This window comes from Pipra filicauda, unplaced genomic scaffold (genome assembly GCF_003945595.2).
Source record: "Pipra filicauda isolate LSUMZ 115617 unplaced genomic scaffold, ASM394559v2 scaffold26_size5592650_pilon, whole genome shotgun sequence".
Classification (NCBI taxonomy): Eukaryota; Metazoa; Chordata; class Aves; order Passeriformes; family Pipridae; genus Pipra; species Pipra filicauda.
Genome location: NW_024104387.1, coordinates 3,046,252 through 3,072,849, shown reverse-complemented (window position 1 = coordinate 3,072,849; position 26,598 = coordinate 3,046,252). Strand labels below are relative to the sequence as shown.

Sequence of the window (26,598 nt, the reverse complement as noted above, 5' to 3'; positions counted from 1 at the left end):
GAAATATCTAGTGAAATACAAGGGATATTTACGGCTTTGCTCAAACAGAAAATGGCCTAGATTAGTATTACAAATGTACAGGCAAAGTTACAGCTAGAATTTCTTATATTACACCTATATCCCTTTCTTAATGAACTTGTTATCACGTCTTTCAAGCAGGAGATCCTCCCTAGGCCAGCTGTTTACAGCCAAATCTCTCTCACTGTGCTTCAGAACAGCAGAATCTCCAGAGAGAAGGCAGTGTTCGAACAGATGTACTGTATTAGTAATCTGAGCTGTGAATCGCTGTGCACTGCTTACACTTAGCTAGGCAACCTAAAAATACACAAAAAACAACTGACAGTGACCCCAAGAGCGGGCCAAAATTACTCTGTGTTGCTTATATGATGAAAATTGCAGCAGATCCCTGTAGCAGATCCTTTACTTTCTTCCTTAACAGTTAAAAAAACCCAAACCGAAAAAACACCCTACCAAAATTTATCCGTTGCGAGATAGCACCCCCTGGTGTAGCAACACGTGAAAACCTGAATGAATTTGTAAAACACCTTAACTTTGTGATGGAGTGCAGCTAACTAGTAGGATTAACTGACTGGGTCTTTCCTCGACACTCCAGCTGCAGTTCTGTGCTGAAAAGTGCACGATACAGAGCAAACACTCCTCACACAAGGCTTCACATTTCTCAGAGGTGCATAAAGCTGCCTCTACAGAACCACTGACAAATTTTTCTGAACATCAGTGTGCAAATTAAGTTTCTCTGTGGCCTGACTTTTTTTTTTTTACATTACCTAAAAAATTTCTATGAATCCAGTCTTCCTAGTCATGCTTTCTTAGGAAGAGTCCTTCCTCTTCCAGATAATTGAGAGTTGCCTATATCACACCTGTTACCAGATGGACATTCCTGCTTTTCATGTTATCACTAAATAAGACAAATATAAATTCTCATGAGGTCCTGAATAAAGAAACCTGGTCCTGACTCACAGCAGCAGGGACATCAGGAGGGGCATAGGAGAGAACTGGCCTCCTGCTATGCCAGCACTGCATCCTACAATGACTTCATAAAACTTTTAATGGAAAACCAGCAAGCTTTCTTGCTCAATTTACTCCTCCTGGTAATTTATTCCCGTTCTTAACAAAGTTTCTGAAATCAGAGCTGTGGAATAACACTACCTTAACCCAAGCACTGTGTATGCAATACACACTGGTGTGCATAATACAGGTTATAGTAACCTCCTCGTACAAAGTTCTGCACAATTCAGCAGATCCACAGCTGTACAAGAGCTTTTACTGCAATGAAAAAGCTGCAAATGGATCCTCAAGTAGGATATTCTGTGTAAGATGTTCCTTTGTATGCACAGAACCAGAATCAGTTTGCTACTGAGCAAAAGCTTAGACAAAATATAATAGGAAAGATATAAAAAAGAAGGGAATTTCACCTCTGAAGTAAAGACATGAAACACATATCTAATTATTTTTAGTGTTCAGGCTACTGAAAAAATGTACACCCTCAATGAAAATGTCTGTATAAAACCAATTCTGCAGGAGAGCTACTGAAACACATGGCAGGTGGAAAATGAATCCTAAAGTCACGGTAGCTTCTGCCAAACAGGTGTTTTCATGTCCTTCCCTAAAATCCAGATAGCAAAAGATATCCTAAACAAAATTATGTGCCCCTCCCAGCTGACTAAGAGTCGCTTGAAATTCGGATGTCTGCACATGTCAGGATGTTTTTCTACTCTCCAATGCGGACAGCAGATTGTGACTGAAACAAGGCTTCGATAACAAATACTGTAAGTCATTCTCCTTCTCCAAAAATGTCCTTTCCTCGGCTGTGGTCAGCAAGTCCATCTCATTCAAACCAGTCAGTACACACACAGTTATGACTCAGTCTCTATTAGTCTTACTACTCACAGCATCTTCACGGAGAGATGAAACCACTCACTGGAGTTTTTACAGGATTTTCTCTTCTCTTGGTTTGGCTTTAAGTGATTGCAGAATGAGGTCCCTCACATGCACCCCCCCAAGCAGCATACCAATATCCATGGAATTTCACAGGAGCTCACACACAACACACCTCTAGTGATTTTCTCCCATCACCACCCTCCACCCCCAAATTATGAGGTAGAAAGCAGTTAAGATCACAATCTGATTATGTCTAGTACATCCTTGTGAATCTAGCATAACTTCCCAGAACAGAATACAACTGCTGTGGGATCATGCAGACACATAACTACGTTACCGAGGCAGATCTGCCTATCCAGAGCTTCAGCTCTTGCTGGTATCATGTTGTCAATGAGCTGGAGCTTTCATTAAAAAGCAAAATAACGGCAGAGCCAAGAAGGGATTTCAAAACATGCAAAACAAACAGGTCATTCAGCAAAACCACAGTGCACTATCTTACTGATTTACTGTCTCTAACATCTGCTGGAATACAAGAGCTGGATACCCCCACAATAGCAGGTGAAGGCTTTTAAAATTGCACTGTCATGATACTTAGTGTTAACAGTATCTATTGTTTATAAACAAAACAAGTGTTACTGCAACCTGTGCATTTCATTGCCACATTCGATGCTCTCAGAAGTGCAATAGGTAATCAGAGCCTTCAGAAGCTACTTTCAATTATTTTCTCTGCTCACAGAAACTCACGGCAAGAGCCTTGCTTCTCACAGACCCTTTCTTTTTTCTTATTGTATGAAGTAAGTGTGAGGTGTACGCCTAAGAGAAAATAGCGAAATAAACACACTTTGGAAGTCACAGATTTCAAACCTAGAATATCTAACAAACAACATGGCCTTAGCAGGTGTACAGGCTTGTCTGTAACAGAGGGGTGCACACTGGACTACAGTAACACAGACTTCAGTACTATTAGATACAGCATGGCTTTGATGGTAAATGGCTTAAAAAATAACTACTGCCAGCAGACTTTTGTTGCTTTTATGATTTTTATGTACTAAATATTCAGCTTTGTACAGTTGCATCAGTACAAAGTTTTAGTTGTTGACAGATCAGCCCCATTTTTTACTGTGGGCAAACTACTTTTTTCTAACACCTAAGCTTAAAAACAGAATTGAAATGAAAAGTGAACCTAATGCTTATAAAAGCAGACCTAAGGTATTCAGCAAAAAGTAGCCATGGGAAGAACAAGTAATTAAATTTTTACATGAATGTCTCAGGTTTTGCATTGCACTTCTAGGGCCATCCTTTAGCCACATAAAATAAGCAGCCCAGATTCTTTCATTTCAGAATTAACATGTGTGCTCCTTCCTGTGCTTATTCAGAGTGAAAAATAGGTATTTTCATCACCAAGGCCTTAAATGTTTTAGGATACTAATTCAATTCTCTTCTGTCCTAATGGAGCAGGTCACAGCTGCTGAACTTCAGCAGCAGACTTTGTGCCAACTGGAAGAGTACTGCTGGCTCTGGAGATTCCTCTGTAGAAGTAATTGCTTCCAGCAATTTAACAAATTCAGAATTGATGCTTAAGAGATTCAGCTAACACTGTTTTCAATCTAATGGTTATATGTTTTAATCTACTGTTAATTTGCATAATATTTAGAACCAAATGGTGTTAACTGACTTCCACATCCTGACCTGACCTTCACTTACATTCCTCCTTGTCTGCAATTTTTCAATTTAGTTCAATTCACTGCAAGACCATAATCAGTCTGAATCCTTCCTTCCTGAGCTCACATATGTGGTTAATGGCTGCATTCACTGAAATACTGCTTATGCTGCAACAGCTTTAACACTGCACTTGGCTGTCTTTTCCATATTGACTGAAAAACAAGAACACCACCAGCAATGTTATGTTACTTGTCATAACACTGTTAGAAAAGCAGTTCAGAAACTTTAAGGTTCTACAACTTGCTGGAAAGAGCCAAATTTTGACAACCTCCTTTCTGATACTACAAACTTGTCTGTGCCAAGCTATTACATTACTAAACCAACCTTCTAGAACACACAGCCTTTGACTTAAATGGCAAATATATATTCTCCTAGGTATACCAGAGTATTTTAAGAGCCATGATCACACATTCACACAATTTAGGCCTAGTCATTATTGTAAACACCTAAGCTATTACAGACTCCCACTTTCTTAGCAAAATAGTCCTAGCCAAATATTCAGTACTGATGAGATAATATAGAGTTTATAATTTACAGACAAAACAGTAACTGGTATAATTTGTTTATTGTACTGTGAGCATCAGTATATATTAGAGACAAAGAAAACATGACTTCCAGGACAAAGAAAAAAAAACCTGGAGATTTAAAGTTTTGCTCAATATCAATCATGGAGAACCTATAAATTATCTGCTGGAATGCTTTTAGCTCAAAAGCTTGGCTTCTACAATTACAGAACACTGAAGAATACAAGATGTTCTGGATCCCAAAAGCCACATACCTAAGGTTAAATTGTAAAAGACCTGAAAAGGTGTTAGGTAAAATTTATAAACTTGTTTTCTTCTGAGACAGATTGATCTTATCTCCAAGACTCAGGGCCATTCCCTGTAAGGAAAAGAAAGAAGACAATCATGGCACAGATACTTCACTTCGAAATGACTTTATCTTATCTATATTAAAATGGAAGTTCCACATATAGAAATCTGTGAAGTCATGGAAATTTCTAGCTGTTCACTTATTTGTACACATCATACTGCACATTTCCTTAACAGTAGGTAAAGGTTAGATCTACATGTATTATTGAAACAACGAAACCTAAATGAGTTGGCAAATGTTACATGTGTTATCAGAAGAATTAAAAATTTAAGCCTTTTGACCTCCCACCAGTTGAAAGTAGACTGCCAGGGGAGAAATTACAACTGCCAGTCCAGTTCCTGAAATTCAGCTGTTGAAAGTCTCAGAGCTGGTACTAGCACTCCATGCACTAAAGCTATGAGAAATAATTTAATCACAGAACCACATTAATATTGCATAGCAACTGAAGAAATCTCATAAGAAACTGCATGAATAAATCCACATATTCAATAGCAGAATGAATTCCAGGTGAAACCATGCTGGTATATGTAACTGAATGCAGTCTTATGTAAAAATGGCACTGTAAGCATATCAGAAACATGAATTTAAACCAGTTCAAAATCTTTACAGTGACATCACACAAAGTAAATGATTTCTCTAAATGTGAAAACTCACTGGTAATCTTTTATTGCACCCTGTTTAAAATACGTCTACTTTACACTGTTTTTTTACTGTATTTATTCCAAACCCCATACTTTATCTTTAGTAAGGAGGCAGAAGTTCTAAAATCCAAAGCAGACTCATAGATATACCTACAGAAAATACTCCTACTAAAAGACTCCAGGTTTTGTTTTGCTGTTTTTTAAAAAAAACTCCAGCAAACAGCAATTATATGCACAAAATTTCCTTGTTGTGTGATACTAAAATGTACAATTTAGTAGGAAAAAGGTCATGGAACCCTGAGGCATATTTGCTCTTTATTTAAAACCAAATAAAATATAACATCCTATTCGCAGTGCTATAGATAAAATAAGGAAATCTTGGCCCAAAGGCCTATTTTATGGTAACACACTAGGAGAAAAGATCTACAACATAGTTTTAGGGTATGATCACACCCAATTACAAAGATTTTCCTTCCTCACAAAATCTGTAAAAAAGAGTTTTAAAACGAAGTATAAAGTTGCTATATTCACCTTTCCCCCCAAAAAATCCCATTTATCTAGCACTAGAAACTAACGTACGACAATCTGCAGGTTTTTTAAGAGTGCTTGGTACATTTTCAACAGAAGTGACAAGGAGACAATACAAGCCATGTTACCTGACTCTTTGCCCGGATTCGTATGTGACCAGTGACAGGCGCCTCTGGCCCGAGATGAATCGGCTTCTCAATGCTGACGTTCGCAAGGGCATCTTCTCCAAAGATGGAACGGGCGTAAAGATTGGCCGCCATAAAGCCACAGTAACCAGAGAGTGCCTGTGGAAACCACATTTGAACTCTTCAGAAAGACCAAAATCCTTTAAACACGTTTTGGTTCGCCCTAGGTTAGCTAGGCTAACACGTCGGTATGGAACGCTTACATTTCTTTTTTCCTGCGCAACACTTCGTAAAATGTGGGAATCGTGCACTGGGAAAGAGTGGTGGCCTTTTTCTAGAATTAATATTGGAAAACATGCAACCTACAGTATTCCTCAAAAGAAGGTAAGATGGCATTTTATGGTCGGATTTAACCAACAGCAAAGTGGTAAAGAAGCTAAATAGTAACAATAGATCTTGTCTGGCTGCTATACATGTATTAGCTAATAGCTATTATACATGTTACACCTTAATAGCAAATACTGTATATATTTATTTTGCTTTACAACAAAAAGGCTAAACTTGCAAAAGAAAGGTAAATTTTGGCAGAGAAGGAAGAAACTTGGAGCTACTGAAAAAAAACCTTTATAGAAACAGACGGTGCCATTAAGTCTATACTACAGCTTGGCTACCACGAATTAAAACGGACATTCTGACTTTCTAACTGGGGAAGAAACAGCTGATTAAGCAACACAGAATTCTGGTAACTTAATTTGCTTTTAGTAATTTCAGACCACTCATTTAAAAACTTTGAAGTATATGTTCCATTTCATTTTGTAAGCAAGCATTTCTAATAATATTAATAGCAAATGCTGAACAAATTAAATGGTAAAGCACACAAACTAAAAAGGGTATCTAAAAGTCTCCAAGAAATAGCTCACCTTCTCTGGAGTCAGGCATTTCATATTAGTTGACTTCAGTATGTGCTGTAAGTACTCATTTAGATCAACGATATTTGTATTCACTGTTACCTTCAAGAAGAAAAAAAAAAAGGCTATTACTTTAATTAGCACCTCAGGCATTTCTGAAACCATCTCTCCTTTGGGGCTTTATAAAGGAGATTACCACTGCATTTCCCCTTGAGGAATTGCACACTCAGTAAGCTGGCTGCACTCCCCGTTATGTGGTGGTATCATAAGAAGTCTTCCCCTCCTGCCATCCAGTTGTTAGAGATGGAGAATTTCATGCTATTACCATGGTTTCCAAAATGTATTGGGTGAATATGATATTGTGCCAAACATGTAGACTCTCCAGAGCAAATAGTGGACTTCTTGTCTGAATACAGTGTGCACATTGCCAAAACACAAAAAAAGAGGTATCTAGTCCAAAGATTGCTTTTAACTAATGATAAAAACTACTTTTATCTTTCCCTCCTAGCCACAAAGCTGCCTTGGCTTCCTCATATTGATTATTGTTGGTCTGGTCTGGTCTAATCTTTTTAACACAACTTTATAAATTTCTAAGGCTTCACATACCATGTCTTAAAATTTATTGTGCACGAGTTTCCCCTGAGACATTTAAATCTAGTCTGAAGCAAACACACGTAAATATACGTACCAAACAAAGTACAGTTCATGTAAAATATCTTCCATTCTGTTTTAATGTTTCTACTCTATTCTTAAATTATATTGCTCTGTTGTATGAGATTATGTCCCTCAAACCCTTTTTTAACAGGTCTGTTTGGGCACCCTCAGTTAATATAAAGTGTACCCACCGCCTTGTTTGTCTTGCACAGCATCCATAACTCTATGCTACAGCTGTACTGCAAAGTAACAGAGTGAAAGGAAGATAGATGCCCCTGTCCATGGCAGGGGGGCTGCACTAAATGACCTTTAAAAGGTCCCCTGTGACCCAAAACACAATGCAGTTCAGAACTGGAGAGGCTGAGCAGTATGAGTCATTCTGCAGCCTCAGCATAAACTTATACCTGCTGCCATCTCATCTTTGAGCCAAAATACACAACTGTCACCAATCAGTTTGGACACCTTCCATACAGGAGATAAAGCTCAATGCAAATACCACTTTTGCAAGAAAAAAACCCTAGTTATTGCATTGCTGAGCTTGTGAAACTGATAAGATAACAGTAAGAGAAAGAGCTACTTGAGGCAAACATCCAATGTGGATGTTGAATAAGGTTTATATGACAAAAGATAATGCTGATTTAATGAGTTGGTGTGAAACAAGAAACAGAATTATACCACATCAACAAACAAACCCCGAATAACATACAAAAAATAAAACTAACTTTGTTTTCCCACTCAAACTCTGCCCACATCTGTCTGAACTCTGCATCCGTGCAAGAAGCAGGCTGGATGTAATCCATGATGTCAATGTGGATATCACTGAGAACCACACAGTTTCTGTCGCTGGCTGCTCCAGAGACATCATACACTGCAATATAAAACACAAACCACCTTAATGTTTAAAAAAGTGAATTTGCACTTAATAAGGCTACCACCTGCCAGTTAACAGCACTCAACCCTTGCTCAGTCTCGTGGCTGACCTCTGTCCTCTTCAAGAGCTTTACCCAGTTGCCACAGAACTCTGAGTTAAGTGTGTTTCAGGCAGGGCTGCCCAGCTTGTTCGAAACTCAGAGGCTTGGGTTCAAGTATCACACTGACAACCATTCTAAAGGTAGCATGTTCTACCATGATTTTAAGTAAAAGCAATATGGATTTTTTTTTAAATCACCACAAAATATTCATGCATGGTAGACCATTTCATTTCTTTTCCCAGCATATAGAGCTGTAATTATTTTTGGGCTCATAAAGTAGTTAAGAAATGTTTCATATTAATGTTAATTTTGCATACTGAACTTTTACTTACCAACATTACCAAAAATGATTCCATTTTCTGTTGAAGCGACTTTGACATTAGCCTTAATGTTGGCAAAATCATGTGGAGCCAGTGTCAGAGGAGATGGTTTTTCCACAAGTTTCAAGTCACCTGTGTAAAGAAATTGGGAGATGGGCATCAGGGAACATTAGCAGTACACAACGAGTTTAGATTTTTGAGAAAACACTTTATTTTCTTGTCAATCAATTTTTGTATCAACAGAGCTGCACTAACCACCACCATAAAGATATTAGTTGATTTGGAATTGATGTGGGGTTTTTTACAGTTTGCTAACTGTAAGACAAAGTAATTTACATTACATACAAAATTTTGGTTACAATACTACTGTGTTCACCCAAACCCCACTGAAAACAAATGCAAATACTGGCTTAAGTGGGCTTTGGATTGAGTATAGTATTATTTTTTTAACAAGGAAATGGTTAATTCTACCTTGTGTTTTAATCACTGACAACATCATAAGACCTAATCCTATAGTCAAGTGCCTCAAAACCAAAGTTCAACGTCCAGTATTACATGCACTAAGCTATTTATAAACAGGTCAAAGTATCACCTTGACTCTGAATATAAGTGCTCCAAGGAAGCACTAAGGGTTGCATTTTTACTAATCCTTTAGCAAGCAATTGTGAAAGACTCCTTAGTTCCACGAAACTGCCACTTGAGAACGCAGCATGAACAGCATGAGCTCTACACACAGGAGTGATGCATCGAGTCAGTTCTGGCACCACATCTGAAGACATGACCTGGGAAATGAATTCCACTTAACTGAGCTGACAAATAGAAAAATATTAAGTAATATATTCATTTTATTCATTTCCATCATTAGTCTGATGAAATGATTTAGAAGTTCAGGAGAAAGGTTACGCCCCTCCAGTCGTATTTACAATAATTAAAAGTATGTAACGTGTTCTCCTGGTGTATTGTAAACATATTTCAACTCCTGACTGCCAAAGTAGAGGACAACTAATAAGAAAAGGGTCACTGTTCTTAGATTATCTGCTCCAGTCGCTCCTCTAAAAGAAGTTAATGAAGCTTCAGTATTGTTAAAGCAAGACTCTGGTACAGCTGCTGGTGCAGGGAATGGTTTCAGCTGAGTAAATGCAGTATTTAATGCAGTGTTACCTGAGTCTGAGTGTAAAAACCCCCCAGGGCAGATGGCTTTCTCTGCCTGACACGTGCCCCATACAACTTGAGATTTTGTCCTTTTTTGGAAATTTATTTTTGATGTCTTAAGAACAGCACAATGGGGAATAAGTATATCAAAAAACCTGTCCATATTTCAGGGAAAAAGGAGAAGGGAAAATGTAATGCTATTTCCTTAGTGAAAAAGCCATGAAAAGATACAAAATCTGACTGCAGTTTGTCTCATCAGATGGTACTGTCAGTGCCAGCACATAAAAATCTTCCACCAAAAATATAAAAAAATACATTTGAAAGGCATTCAAAAACATCCTTCCAAAATGGAAACTGGTATAAACTCATAGGTATTTCAAAGTGTCTCAGAAACTCCTCACAACTGGGTGCCAACGCCCAGCACCTCACGGTTGCTTTGTTTCCACCAGTTCTCCTTACCCAGCGTGGCCAGCTCCAGGGTGCAGTTCTGCAGAGTGTCACTGGTCTGGTTGACAACAAGCACATCCAGCACAATGTCATACTGGTTGACGTGGACATACGCTTCTGCATACACAGGGTCTGAGAAACCTGTCAGCTGAGTAACCTGTGACAGAGGTTAGGGTGTTTAGTGTCATGGATCAGTTTTAAACATAGAATCATGTCAAACAATCACCAAAAAATAAGAACAAAGTACGGTTAAATCCATTATTCTTTAATATGAGCCTTCAAAACAAGCAAGTGTGCAAAGAGCTTTTAATTTTACAGAATTTACTTAGTAGTAAGAAAAACCAGAAAGCAAAAGAAAAATGGGAAAAACACCTCAAAAAATCACCACAAATTTTACCTAGAAAGCAGTATTTAAAGAAGTTGTGATGTTTAGGAAATCTAGAGTTCCTGCATAAGTCTTCCAAAACAAATAGATTTCATTAATTTACAGATAAATACACAGTGATTGTCCATATTTTTAATAAAAATGAACACTAACTGCATCCTTCCTTCACATATCCTTTTGTATACAGATTACAACTGTAAAACCTTTCTAGATGAAATGTATTCTGAATTGCTAGGTTGCTAAAATATGAACTGTAAGGCCATTTATTCTTAAGAAGATCAGCAGGACAAAGAAACGCTGACTTAAAATTAAAAGGTAGCTTTAAATATAAAACCAATTCAACCAGTCTTTAAAAGCTTGTTTTTTTAACTGATAAATGAATGAAGAGATTTCTTCTCTTTGGACCTTCTGTGCAGGTCCTAGTAATCAGGAGCAAAAAAAAGTACAAAGATAAGGATGCACTGCACTTGGCAATAGGATATAGCAGCCAAAGAAAGAAAGGGGTTCTTAATCTCTACTGATGTCCTTACTCTCTTCCCTGTGAACCTTACTGGGCTCTTCAAACCAGCAAACTATTTCGATTTCTTCTCCACATTCCACCAGCTCAGCACTCTCCAAGTTTCCTCCTTATTCCTCCCCTCCCCACGTGAAGAAGGTAACAACTACAAGCACAAGGGCTTTACTCTGTGTCTTGATCCCAACCAGGAAATACCTGTGTCTTTTCAATCAGCCAGTGCTGTCTGTTCTTTAGTTCAAGTCTAAGATTCCCAAAGCTGATCCTGTGCATAAGCAGCGCAATGTGTATATAATTAAAACACTAATTTCCCATTACCTTATTAAGTTTGGAAGCAAGAGGATCAGCAGCCTCTTTCCTCTGTGTGTTTCCCATTGCTGCAAGAAGGCTGAGCTGAAACTGGTCTTCTTTTGAGCTCATTTCATTTTTAGCAGTGAGCTGCATGAAGGAAATGGGATCATCTGGCTGAACCGTCACATTCCTCTTCTCCGATTCTTTCTGCAGGAAGAGAACAATTCAAGAATTCACACTGAATTCCACCCCTTAGCACAGAAACACAGCTGAATAATGGCTGACTTACACAGAGTCAAATGGTGACATTTCTTGGACCAGTTTGGATGTGAACATCCATCAAAAACTACAAGTGTTTCTGGTTACACACTTATAATAGCTCACCTTCTGGGAAAGTTTCTCCTCTTCTAGCTTGGCTGACAGCATATGAGAGAGGGACTGCCTGCATTCTTTGTTGAAAATGTCATTCATGAGAGGAGAACATTCTGACAAAACTTTCAGACACAAGGAAATACGATCCACATCATCATCTGTAATTGGCTTCTTGGGAAGAGAAGACTTTCCCAAATGGAGAATAGTGGCCATCAGCAGCATAGCTTCAGCATTAAAGGACTGAGAAGAAGGACAAAGTAAAGAGAATGGAAGAAGGTTATCACATTTTCCATAGCTTTACAGAAATGTTTATTTCTGACTTATATATAAAAAGGTGCACATTAATCAAATCATAAAAAGTCTGAGCAGAATTACTTATTTTTTTTAGTACTTGTTATCTAGAAACCAAGCAGCATGATTTAGAGACTATCTAGATAGAGTGACTGGAGAACAGTATGTCCTGTTTGCGACCTAAATTATCATTATCATCCAATCACATAACTGGCACTTCACTTTGGACTTAACCCATTTTGCATCTGTTAAAATCAAAAGAGGCAACAACCAGCTCTTCCTTGCATGTACAGTGAAAACACAAGAGATGACTTACATTTTGTTTCTTCTTTTCCTGAACTAGTGACACATATCGTAAAGCGATCTTGGTTAAAGTTGTAGCAAGGGAAGCTGCAACAAAGAAATCACCATCGAGCAGGAATCCTCTTAATGGAGGTCTGCAAAGACAAATCATCATCAGAAAACTAGTTTTGGATGACACCCTTCAGCCTACTTCTCTTGATACCTTAACATTTACTCTGTGCAAGCAAAACAAGCTTGAAACATCCCAGAAGGTTGGGTTTTTTCCCCTCTCAAAGTATTTTTTTCCAGATACATTCACAAGTCACAGAGTCATTTCCACACTGACTAAGGAGTGAGAGGTGTAATGTATAATAATTTTATTGTAGCACTGAGATGATAATGACTAGTCAAGATAAAGTAGCCCACCTGCAGTAACTAAGGAAATATAACAATTGTTCTACCTACCAACAAAATAAACTATAGCAAGTATTAAGTACTGCAAGGTGATATCAAGAGAAGAAAATGTTTTAATCTAAAGGCAACATCTCTGTGTCCAATTAAAATTGTGAAAGAACTTTACACATAAAAAACCAAATAGAATTTAGGATATCATAATTAATAAAGTCCTTTTTGATACAGTAAGCTTTGACTACAAATCCTAAGCAATTGGGCAACATCCTATTAGCTACCATCTACCTGGGATAATACCTTAAAACAGGAAATTCCCTCAACCACTGAACTCTGTCTGAGAGAAAATACAACTCAAATAGAAAAAAAAACCCACAAAATCAACCAAGTCATTCCTGGCCTAGTATGAAGTCTTAAATACCTGTCTTCTTCCTTTTTGGCAGGTCGTGAACTACTGAGAGCACTCTGTGTTGCATAAGTGCCCATCTCTGTAACCAACTTTTGGGCTGGACCCACAGACACCTCTTCTTCAGGTTTTAGCTCCCCAGCTTCTTTCTTGATTTCAGATTCTACTATTGGGATCTAGAAATGAGCAGGAAATAATTGTTACAATTAAAATAAAAGATGTATTTTTGTTCTGCAGAAGGTTTTAATAAAGATTATCTGCATTATTGAAGTTCTTATAATCAAAAAGTCAGCTAAAATGCAACAGTTTTGTGACAATTTGAGGAGATAAGCAGATGTTGAAATACATACAGAAGCTTCCTACTCATGCAATAAAGCTCAAATTGCACAGATTGTCTTAAATCCCTCTCAGAACAACCCACTTACAGCACTCTTTCTTTGCCACTGAATATAATTAAATTATACCTTAAAGCAGCCTTAATTTCCTAAAATAAGGAATTTCTCATCTCCCCTCTTAAAAGATATCCCTTATTCTCAACTCAAGTATGAGACTTGAAATGAAAATTGATCATGAACGCAAAACCCTAACTTCTTTTTACTTAAGATTTCCTGTGCAGTGCCATTAACACATCTCAAGTCCCCAAAACACTGTTAAAAATATCTTTTTCCTAGAAAACCCACTGCATAACGTCAAGAAAAACCACAAAGAGCTAGTAAACACAAAAAAACCCAAAGCACACACACACCTCTCCAAGTGATCTGCGCACTTCTGTCATCACACTTTGTATGTCTTCCTTTGTGCTGCAATATTCTCCAAGGATCCATAACGCTCCTCGATAAATCCTAAGACAAGAACAGTAACTTAAGTCATGTTTTCATCATAAATTCAAACTAGCATCAAGAGAAGTGATTTATGTTCGGTGGTAAAGGTCAGTCTTGACAAATCCAAAAAGACACAAGTGACAAAAAGCAGGTTTGATCAAAAACAATTTCAGCTTCAGTAAAGCTCATGAACAGGTACATCAAAATAGATATATTCTCTGGTACAAATTTATTTCCATCTATGCTAATCCTGACATAAACAAAATTAAATTTCATTGTGATCATGGTGAAATAACTCTACTGTATGTGAATAAAGTAAGCTGTAAATTCTCCACTTAACTAAGACAAACTAAATTCTCCATTTTAGAGGAGAAAATGAAAAAGAAGAAGATGAATGAAGATTAGGAAAAGAATACCAAAGCTTCAGAGATTTTTTTTTCACACTTAATGAGATGATGATGGAGATAAGATTCAGAGTTTTCTGTGTATTACAAGAATGACAGAGTGCTGTCTTCATACAGAGAAGTTCTCATATGACTTAAGCATTACAGATCCACCAGAAAAGAAAGTTTTTAGAGCCCTGAAAGGTGTTAAAGAAGCTTTGGAGGTTGCAAAGCCTGGTCTATGTTAGACTGGGTTTTCTAATAAATCTAGCCTAAGTGTTTCCAGTTGCCTACAAGAGCAAACGCCTTACTAACTCTGTTTTAACAAATATATCACTTTATGGTTGGCCTTCATCAACAACACTATCTCCTAGCAAGTGGAAATACAATTACCAGTTGCATATAGAAATGAAATTTGAATTTGTTTTCTTCATTCAATGCAAAAAGCACTTAATTTCTTTTGTACAAGTAGGTTGTACCTAGAAATCATCTACTCCCAAAATATCTCAACTTCAGTTACTCTTTGTGTGGGGTTTGCAAGAATTTTGGTACATATTTAAAGGCAATATACATTCAATGAGAGTGAGCCACAAGGTGCTCCAGTGTTGGTTTGATACTGTATTTTGGACTCACTTGACAGATTTAATTGAGTGAAAGACTTCAAGCATCTTCTCAACAATAAGAGGTCTGAGGTTATCAAATCTCTGGATTGCTTCCCGCACAAACTCCAAGACATCAGCAGCTGCTGCTTCATTATTATCACTGAGGAACTCCATCAGCTAGCACAGAAGAGTGAACATGAGCACAAACAGCAGCACAGATAAGTTTGTACAATAATATTTGCCTTGTACATTCAGAAAAATAAAACTGCATATGTATCTTCCATTAAACAAAACTGAAGTCAAACAGCCTTAAATACATTCCAAACAATTACCAATTATCATAATCCCAAATTAGTTTTCTAATGATACAAATTATTGCATTTTAAGTAAAGGGCCTCTTCAGCTCATGTTTTGCAAAAGCATTAAAAGTAAAGTCTCAGAAGACAAATAATAACAGCATCAAAAGTCCTGTATTTCTTTAGGGATTAAAAATAATATTGCTTCCTGTGACGCCACTGTGAGGAGCACTTCAGCTATTCTCTAGGTTTTGGGTATAGCTAGAACCTATTTAATGACAATATAATTAAACATTTGCATACCACTGGGATAACATTTGCAGCCATGTCTGGAAAGCGAACGCTACAGGAATGCAGTGTCCGAACAAGCAGCTGTCTGTACTTGTCTGTATCTTCGTGCTCCGTCACATTATTAGTTTTAATCACTTCCTTCTTCAGAACAATCACAAGCTGCAGAAAAGATCAAATAAAACTCAAAAAAGTGACATACTTTTCAGAAGAAAAAAAAAAGCTTAAAGAATCAAAAATACATATATTTTACCTCCTCCACATTTCTCGAAGACACAAGATCCAGAGCCAGTTGGAGGGTTTTTTTGCGCACTTCTAGATCTGGGGTACTCAGCACTCTGAGGATGTCCATAACTAGATCCTGAAACAATAACAAAATTGTAAGTAATTTGCTGTTTTAACTTACTTACTTCCTTTTCATGCAATTCTAATTTCACTCCTCAATGATTTTCAAAGCCTTTCTGGATACATAATATGTAATCTGCTGACAAGCAAGCAACATATCCCAGGCATTAGGACCTTCACAGTGTTCATTTAATACATGCTACATTTTCATAGAAGTCTACCATGCAGAGAAGTCTACATCATTAAACCTTAAGATCAAGACAGCATTTGCTATTGATAATTCTTATACAGACAATAAAAGCAGGAAATCATAAACATACAAGTCCATCCAATATGTTTCTACCAAAAACATTCCAACAGAAAATGTAAACTTCAGAAGTACATTTCTCCATACATCACAAAACCTGAAAGCTTTGTTATTGAAGGCTTTTCTTTCCTAAAGCTTGCAGGAAAAGATACAGCTCACATACCTGTAATACTCGTTCATGGGAGGGATGCTCCTTTAATTCAATCAACCGATCCAAGACAATCAGTTTCACATTATTATCACTTTCTTTAATAATCAAATCTATGTAGCACTGGGCAGCTGCCTAAAATTAAAAGGATCAAAATAATTTTTTAATTAATGAAGAGGACAAAACAGCAAATTTCTGAGAGAAATTCTGGAAAATAGTCCTTTTATATTACTTTTAAAGCAGCTACTCTGATTTGGCACAGAAATTAACCTGAGAACAGACTTTAAAATTTTCTGGTCCATTATAAATGGATTCCACTACATTACAAAAATCACACTGGAAGGTTCACAACTGCATCAGCTTACAACACACAGACTGGATTTCGAATTCAAAGAAAGACATAACAAGATAGATTACCTGACATACTTTGGGTCAGCTGTGAAGTACACAACAGGGCATGAAAACTAACCTAAAACAGTTGGCAATTAACCTAGCTAGATATCGCTTTAATGACTACTCAACAAAAATGATATACCAAAGCAAGAATGTTGGAATTCATACTCCCCCTGACCTTTTGAAACTACTATTTACAATGCTTTTACTCTGAGTCTAGACTTGCATATTTTATTTTTGAAATTTCCATACAAGTTCAAAACTTCTGAGTGCTCTTAAATAATCAGCTGTACAAATATGAATCTAGGAACCCCAGGTCAATTAGAAATCAACACCAATCTTCACTGATTTATGCTTCCCCCTTGGTCTGAAAACAGGAATAAAGACTAAAGAAAGTAATTCAATCTCTGAAAATCTTCAGCTTTAGTCTGCTTTGCTAACTATGCCAAGAGGATTGCAGGTTGGTACCAACCCTTGTACAAGTCTGCACAGTAATCATGCTTGTCCCCTACCAAAGTGACATGAAGTCCCCTAGCTCTAAGTCTGCAAAGCAGTCTCAGTCTTTTTCTGTGACCAATTCTAAGAGATATTTTAAGAGAGACCTTCACGTGTGAAGTGTTACTAAAGCCTTTGCTTTTTCAAGCTACATGCAGCACACAGCACCCATTTCAGTGCACTAAAAGCTAGTTGAACATCTGAAAACATCATTTCCATACCTTGATTGCTGTTGGTGCACTGGAGAGTGTAACTAGAGTACCTGCAGCTTCATACTTCACTGCAGGGCTCGATGACTGCAGCAAGTTGTAGATGCAGCGAATAAACCGAGCTCTCTCCGATGGATTCGCATGACAGACCTCAACAAGAAGAAGGATGCACAGTTGGCACATAAAGAAAAAAGGAAACTGTAATCCTACAGTTTACCTGCTCCATTATCTTACAACAAGGAGAGAATTGAGCAAAAGATGACAACCTTTTCTGGGGCATTCACAGCTGTAAAATCTAATTACAAAAGCTATTCAAAAGCTGTTCTTGACAACTCAGTGCAATGCCACCAGGTCTAAAAATCTCAGATCAAAAGGAAGGGCACAGTCTCTACCAGCTTCTGTAAGAGATGCCCTGCTAATGCCCATGAAACCGGACTGATAATACACAGTCTCCATCACAGCAAACCAGGTGAGACATATTGCTCTACGCTGTGCATACTTGAGCTTTTATCATTTCAAGAGACAAATCTTATTCAACTGTATTAAACAATGACATATTCCTGACATGGACTATAAAACCTTTTCCAGCAGCATTCTATCCATTCTAAAAAGCAGTCTGATATAATCTAACGTGCCACAACATTTCCATTTTACCTTGTAAATTAGTTCAACAATAACCAACTGCAGGATGTCACCAAATGTCTGGACTTGGTCAATACAGGTACTCAAATAATCCAAAGCTCGATCCTACAGAAATAAAAGATAAATTATTTTAAATTAGACTGATTAGTTCAACAATAACCAACTGCAGGATGTCACCAAATGTCTGGACTTGGTCAATACAGGTACTCAAATAATCCAAAGCTCGATCCTACAGAAATAAAAGATAAATTATTTTAAATTAGACTGAGTTTGCTCACTCAGTTGAATTTTAAATCAAAACACATTCTAAAATCAAACTACAAAACAGCATTTATGTGACCCTTCAACTTGAAATTAAAACAATTTAGGAAAACACTGTAAACCCAAAGAGCAAATTAATCTGTTCTGTCTGTAGATTGCAAAAGAGAGACAAAACTAATGGTAATCAGGCACAAGAGGCAATTGCCTGTAGAGCAAATAATCCAAAACACTAAACAGAAACTGCAATTTCCTTCTCATGCAGCTACAAAAGCTATAAAACAGTAGATAAGAGAGCATTTCTCAGTCTGGTTATGCTCCCTTGCCAAAACTAATTACAGATTTCGGCACCAGCATATGCCTTCACCAAACACAGTAATTCTCCTTTAAAATGAAGACAGCACTGAAGACCTACTTTAACTTTTTCAGTACCAAATATCCCAAAAAAGTATTAACATTGTCAAACGTGGGGTTTTTTATGAATACAAATAGTTCACACTACCAACAAACTCCTGGCTAGTTACCCAGCACATTTCCAAGTCATTAAACCAAATGAGTCTGTGGGCAAGTGTTCTTACCTGATCTGCGTGAATCAGCATCATAAATGCATTTCTTTTGCAGCTTGCATCTTTCTCATTCACCAAGAAATCATGGATCAATTCAGGTGCATCAGGTATAAGATGTTCAAAGTTTCTTAAAAAAAAAAAAATCCTAATTAAAAGAGCTACTGGTAAGGAATAGAACCCAAGGCTTAAGTGCATACCCTGAATACAAACATTTACAGAAACTCAAGAGTCAAAGAGTGATACAGAGCTTTTGTGCAGCTATTTAAACAGCAAACAGACTCAAGGAGCTTTAAAAAATTGTTTGTTGTCATGACAGCTAAGACATTACCTCATCAATGATTACAACTGATAGCAACACTCAGCCACACGGTTCAGGTAAAAACTGCAATAATGTTTAGTATGTAACTGCAGCACATCGAAAACGTCCTGCTCAAATAAATTTATATATGCATATTCCTACAAGGATTCTTCCATATTCATGGTTGTGGACAATGGGTACAAATAATAACATTTAGATCATCAAGAAAGGCATTTGCCCATGCAAATTAACCTGCAATATAAGGACCTCTATCGTACTTGAGAAAGCAGCAGCAGTACCTTTCGCTTCTCCAAAGAAGTCCATTAGGTAGAGGAGAAAAAGCAAACAAACTGAAAAAAGCCCAAAACCCACAGCAGTGATTGATAAATAAATGTTTCAGATCTTAAAAACTATGCAGATCACTATAGCTGGCCTTGGTCTTCTGCACCCACAGTTTCCAACTGTTTCTGGCCTTTACCTGTAGATGGTGTAAATGGCCAGGACTGCGTTCCTGCGCACGTAGCTGTGCCGATGCTCCAGGCAGGCGCGGATGGCCGGCATCAGAGGCTCCAGCAGCTCTGCTTCCTTCAGCTTGCAGAGAAAGCGGAGGGTAGAGCCTCGGATAAACTCATTTGGGTGCTGAAGATCCTAAACCCAACAGGAAACACATTTAAAATGCCAGACTCTCCAGATAAATGCACTCGCTAGCTTGCTAGCCTTCTCCCACACAGCCTTCCGAAGGTACAAGTTCCCAACACCCACGGTGACACCTCAGTCTTCTCACTAAATACGTTCTTAAAACACTGTTGCCTCAGTGTTTTAAATATGTACCAATATTTAAAAACAGGTGTTTCTGTGCAGTAACACTTACAAAGCCTGTAGTATTTTTTTTGCATTGTATGTGTTTTCCCCAATTACCATGGGTGCGAAAGCTCAGCCTGTGGGCATTTCCACACACTGGATACTAACCTTTAGTGTGCATTAGCTCATCTGCTTCCAACCCATTCCCAAAGTTGAAGGCCTTTACTAGAAGTGTCCCAAATATACCACATTCCAAAAACAGTGTCCTTTATGAGCCATAGCTTGTCACAAGATACCATAAAGACAGTAATTATATTACCCTCACCTCTGACATTCACTGACAGAGAAACTACATTTTTGTTAAGTTATAACAGTAAAAGAACACAAAATTTCCTTGTCAGTAGCCATGCTGCTTCTCTAGAGTTATCCAGCCCTGAAGCACTGAGACATCACTTCTAGGAAGGAAATGCTGAGTATAAACCACTTTTATATTGATAAAATAACACAAAGTGATCCCCTTGCTGTAAAGATCCAGACAAGTAATGAAGCTACCTTTCTGTATGCATCACACACGAGGATCATTTCCTGCAAGAGCCTGCCATCTGGAGTGGTCTTTGGCACGATCTCCCAAAAGACAAGCAGCAGTTTTTTGATGGTATGATCTTGGAGAGGCAGCACAAAACGTATGATGGTCATCAGAAGCCCAGGCAGTTTTTCACCATTCAGAATCATAATGATTACTTTCTTCAAGGCCTCAGTCTTCAACTTGACATCTCCTTTTTCTAGAGGAGGAGGAAATGAAGTCAGGAAGGCTGACATGTCACAGTTAGTTTAACAAGAATACCAATCTTCAGCGACAGAAGACACAAACCCCTCTGAAGGAGTGCAGCAGAGCATACTAATAAAATTCATGCCCTCTTATTATAGGATAAAGAGGAAGTAAGAGACATTTAAAAATAAGCATGAAGTTCAGACTTAGTTCTAGGATCAATATATTGGAATTGGAGGAGTACGAATTCCAAGGCTGTTTTAATACTTAAATTTAAACAGCCTTTTATAGCAGGACACTACAATGTGCTCTGTTGTCATACATATATATACTAGACACTATCACTGCTGTTTCTGCCAGCACATTCTGCAGTGCACTGAACAAGAGACAACACAACCTATTGCTTATTACAGTGCTTAAATCTGCCCTTGCCCAAACTGGTATTACTTAAAACTTAAAATAAAAAAATTAAAAAAAAATTTCAAATTTTGCACAGACGGGGACACACACACAACAAAATTAAAATACATAAGATAATATCATGAAGTTTCTCAAACCACAGCAAACAGAGGAACGTACACCTTTCAAAAAGCAACAGAAAATAAACATCGAATTGACTTGTTTGAGTTTAAAAATGTAAACAATATTCTCAGAAAGGCACAATGAGAGAATATCACAATTCAGGTGAGATGGAGTATCCTTCAATCATTGTCCATACTTGCCTAGGTCATTTTTTAAGCTGATTTCAGACGGTGGTTCTGAATCCATGGGAACATTGATTAACGTGTAACACACGTTCTCTGCAGCAGTCATGGTTCTTGGTTACAGGAGTTTTCTCAAGGGAAGAATTATTTTGACACAAATATCAGACGACCTAAAAACAAGCAAACAAAGCCATCCCAGAGTTAACAGATTTTATTAACAAACACGAAAACATTATCACAACTGACTTAATGGTTTGAATGAACTGCTGGGTTTCTTGAGAAGCCACATTCAAAAGCCCTCTCACTTTTCTGTTACACTAAAATATTCCTGTTAGCACCACAAAGATGAAGAGCACGAGATTTTCCAAAGACAATAAAAAAAGTAAAAGAAAGAAATCTTCCCAATGCTTCAGGCTACTTCCCAATACAGCCAGGGCTAACAGAAGTGAACAGACACCTGACTGTAGCCCAACGGATGCAGCAGTTTCTCCCTCATATACTCACTCCCTGATCCTGGCTACATATCCCCATTACCTTCACTGCAGTCCTGTGCCCCTCCAGGTGAACTGTCATGAGCTAAAAGATTTTAAAACATTAAAAAAAAAAAAAAGATACAGTCATACAGTTCTCTTGACTTGATTAGCAAGTTGAATCAGCCTATGGAGGAAGCTCTGAAGATGAGCACAAGATCCAACAGAGCAGAAACCAAGGATGGGTGAAAAGAAAGCATGGTGGAGAGGGAAGCAGGATTGCATTTTGCCTGCCAAGGATCATCAGAGCATCTCAACTCTACTGCCTCTGCTAGACATTAATGAGGAAAGTATGTATTTTTATGGTGAAGAAGTATGAGAAGGTTACAGATCTATCAGAGCTGATGTGTGGCTGACAGTTCAGGTAATAAAATTACCAATTAAGCTTATCCTCAGCCTCATGTTTTGTTTTTTCCATATATAACAGGTACCTAGGATCAAATCAACCTTTTTCTTCTATCAATTCTCATTCTCATGTTTGTTTATTCCTTATATAATAGACATCTAGGATCAAATCAACCTAAAAAACGCTCAAGTTTCAGCTTGTTTGTTTAATGCTATGATACCACACTGACAGGCACAGCAGAGAAAACTGTTACTTTTTATTACATAAGCAATTTTGTACTTTCTACAGAAATTGTGTCAAAATAAATAAGCTTTTATTAATTTTCTGGAAGTCTCCGACTGAGTTCAACAAATGATTAAAACAAGGAAGATGCCTTTTTATTCTAAATTATGATACCACACATTAGTCAAATAATGTGTAAAGGCATATTTGTTTTATACAATTTTTATTACTAATAACAGCGCCAACGGAACTGAACCAAATGATCCCCACCAAAGGCTGTGATTTACATAAGGATGGAAACACCCAACTCTCCAACTCAAGGCTGTGCTTTCCCTGCAGATTGCTCTTCCTCAAGGTTCCACGATGGCAGGGCCAAACCTCCATGACATAAAGCTTTCAATAACAGGCCAGTTTAGGAAGCCTGTTGTCTGGGGACACCAGCTCACACCCCACATCACCTCTTTTATCTGTGCAGACAACTTCTGAGGTGCAAACCTTGTAAACTCTCCACTCCTATGTTATTACTGAAGCAGGAACAAACAAAATCCAGCAGATCAACAAACACCCATCCCTAGTATGGCTAAAAGTACCTCCCTACAAATAGCTCTGAGGAGAGAGGGAAGTTGGGACATGGAGCTGCAGTGCCTGAATGAGCACTTGAGGCAGTACACAAGCTGGTGCCAGGTCCAAAGTCTCTTTTCTCATCAAATGGGCACCTAGAGAACCTCAAACTGAACAGTGAGCAGGAAATTGCACTAACTTGGGCTGCTGTCTCTTTCTACGCAACAAAACAAGAAACTAAAACAGTACCACAGCAACTATCCCGGAAAACAACTGCAATACAAATTTTTCAAAGAATCCCGCCTCTTTCTGTTATTAATTCTTTATTTTAAGAATTAGATCCTTCAAGGCTATTGTTTAAAAATATCTACATAAACGACTCATTCAAGAGAAAACTAGATGTGGCACTTAGTGCCATGGTGTAATGGCACTTAGTGCCATGGTGTGGCAAGGTGGTGATCAGTCAAAGGTTGGACTCGATCTTGACGGTCTTTTCCAACCTTATTGACTCTGTGACTACTGCTTGTTTGTAGAAATACAACTGTTTTCTTGTCTCAGCAGCAGCTTTTTTGCTTACTTTTCCATGCTGTTAGCCAGAACTCCTGCCTCAAAGCCCTGCAGCACCTTCACCTACAAGAACGACTCATACAAACCACAAAGCACAGCCTTGCGAAAGCAGACCAGGTATCTTTACTCATACCAAGACCTCAACTGCAGAAGTTTCAAAAATTGCAGTCAAACATGTCTCTGAAGCATGATAAGTGAGTGTACTTTAGGCTCTGAGAAGCAGCAGTGAAAACAACTCTGCTAAAACGCAGAGCTGGGAGACGTGGCAGGGAGAACCAGCACCCAGTTTTCCTCCTTGACCTGAAATCAGCTTGATCTTAGAGAGAGGCCCCACGGACACAGATGTAGGTGCTGCTCTACTGCTCCAGCAACAAAATTTCTGACCACCTGTACTGAGTCACAGAATGGTTTGGTTTGGGGGGGTACCCTAAAGATCATACCCTAAACTCACTCCAACCCCCCTGCCACAAGCAGGGACACCTCCCACTAGACCAGGTTGCTCAGAGCCCCATTCAAGCTGGCCATGAACACTTCCAGGGATGGGGCATCCACAGCTTCTCTGGGCAAGGAGAGGAAATCGAAATTTACAGCGGAAATCGAAAGTTACACTTTATCAAGCGAAGGAAATAGCCACGCCTGCTCGCCACCTACATCCCTGCGGAGCCTCGGGAACAGGGGCACCCCGTGAAACAAATCCCTGCGGACGCATCGCTTTACTGATGCACATCCGTAATGCACAGCGCAAAAAAAACGTTTACTAAAAAATCCCGACAGATCCACAGCCGCCCTGGGGATATTTCTCCCTCCGTGTCCCAGGCACCCACTCCCAGCTCAAACCCGGGGGGCTTTTACCTATGAGGCAAAAAACCTTCGATGCCACCGCCCGCCCTTCCCCCGAGCAAACCGCGAGCCCCCCGCGCCACGGACCACCCCAAACCCGCCCCGCGGCCCTGCCGGCGGGTCCCTGAGGCCTCGGGGCCTGCGGGGCGCACCGCACCCGCGGCGCCCGGCGCTCCCTCGGTCCCCGGGCCGGCCTTTGCGGCGGGTCCTGCGGCCCGTACCGAGCGCGGCGCCGGAGCGGAGCCGGAGCGGAGCTGAGCCCGGCGCGGCCGCTCCGCCGATGGTGACGTGGAGCCGCGCCCGCCCCGCCACATCGAGCCTACGGCGGCCGCGCAGGGACACGCCCCGCGCCCACGCGCGAAAGGGGCGGTGCCGCCCTGCCCGCGCGAGGAGGGGCTTCCCCCGTGACGTCACGGCCGCGGGATTTCCCCCCGCGCGGCGCGAGGGTCTGCCGGGACACCCGAAAACAGCAGCTAAAATTGAGGTTAAAAACCCCGCGCGGATAAACAAATAAGGGGGAAATAGTTATATAAATAAGGGGAAAGCGATTAAATAATAAGAGGGGGAAAAAAAAAAAGGGGAGTGGGAAATAGTAAGGTGAAAAAATAAACAAGGTGGAAACTAAGTAAGTGATTGGGAAAATAAATAATTGCGGGAAACAATCGGGGAAAACAAATAATCGGGGAAAATAAATAATTGGGGAATATATAGGGGAAATAAATAACGGGGAAAATAGAGAATTGGGCAAAATCAATAATTTGGGAAAAGATATAGGGGAAATAAATGGGAAAACAAATAATCGAGGAAAATAGATAATTGAGGAAAATAAATAATCGGGGAATATAAAGAATTGGGGAAATAGATAGGGGAAATAAATAAATAATTGGGGAAATATATAGGGGAAATAAATAATTAGGAAAACAAATAACTGAGGAAAGTAAAAAATTAGGGAAAGTAACTAAGTAATTGGAAAAACAGATAGGGGAAATAAATAAGGGGGGGGGAAATAGGGGAAAAAAACACCCAAGTGGAAAAAAAAACCAAGGGGAAAAAAAGTAAATATTAAGGGGAAAAAATAAATAATGGTGAAAAAAGTAATTAAGGGGGGGAAATGAATAAGGGAAGGAAAAAATGAATAAGGGAGGGGAAAAAAATGAGTAAGGAGGAGAAAAATTAATAAAGGGAGAAATAAATAGAAAAATAATGGACAAAAATAGAAGAATAATAGGGGAAAACTAGAATAAAAATAAATTTAGAAAAAATAAAAGCAGTTTTATCCAGTGCTTAAAAACCAAACACACAGCCCCGATATTGTTATTTAGCTGTTTTCGTGACTGAACTATTTACATGGATTCAAGACAGTATTTAAAGCCTCTTCAAAACAGCACCATGCTTTATTAATTTTTATTAATTTATATTTATTAATTAAACAAGATGCAACTTTTTTTTTTAAAACACAGTGAGCAGGCTATAAGGTCCCTATGTGGGTCCACCCCAAAAAGACGTTTCTTGTAATTTTCAGTGCAATCATTAGTGAGAATAATTATATTTCTGACATGGAAAATGAAAAAAATAACACTGAGCTCATTTTGCTTAAAATATGGCATTGTACCTATTTTGTACCTAGGAAGCACCAACTCTCTGGGATTCTCTGAGGAAGACACTGTTAGACCCAAATTTTGTGGCACTCAGCTTAAATCCAAACAGCACCAGGTGCAGAACAAGGTGAAGGGACAAAACCCCAGAGAACCTGTTCATTCAGCAGGAATGCAGAGATTCCACAGCTCGGGGGACCTGAAATGGGAATTTCTTGTGCTTTCTTGTTACTTCAGCTTCAGCCCTTAGTGAGCTAAAAGCCCTTTGCTGCCCTTGGCTGGCTGATGGATCTAAAGGAACAGTTCCAAATGAGCTGGGGTTGACTAAGTCAGCCCCCCCCCCAGAAAAAACCAAACAAAACCTGGTTGGCAGCTTCACACTTCTTCAGCCTGCAACGTTCCTGGTTAACATTCACAATCACA

General features: G+C 38.7%; 1 protein-coding gene across 1 annotated transcript; it reads right to left on the bottom strand.

Annotated features, from left to right (window-relative positions):
* Positions 1-4,167: 4,167 nt before the first annotated feature.
* Positions 4,168-24,872, bottom strand: COPB1 (COPI coat complex subunit beta 1). The gene is made up of 22 exons (XM_027737663.2): positions 24,802-24,872; positions 21,533-21,684; positions 20,594-20,823; positions 19,719-19,888; positions 18,955-19,069; positions 18,131-18,223; positions 17,489-17,626; positions 16,395-16,514; positions 15,833-15,940; positions 15,595-15,741; positions 15,027-15,172; positions 13,935-14,031; positions 13,205-13,365; positions 12,410-12,530; positions 11,815-12,042; positions 11,458-11,637; positions 10,253-10,397; positions 8,654-8,773; positions 8,073-8,218; positions 6,709-6,798; positions 5,792-5,947; positions 4,168-4,503 (listed from the first exon to the last, which is right to left on the bottom strand). The coding sequence occupies exons 2-22, from the start codon at positions 21,621-21,623 to the stop codon at positions 4,444-4,446; spliced, it is 2,862 nt and encodes a 953-aa protein (XP_027593464.1). The 5' UTR covers positions 21,624-21,684; positions 24,802-24,872; the 3' UTR covers positions 4,168-4,443.
* Positions 24,873-26,598: the final 1,726 nt, after the last annotated feature.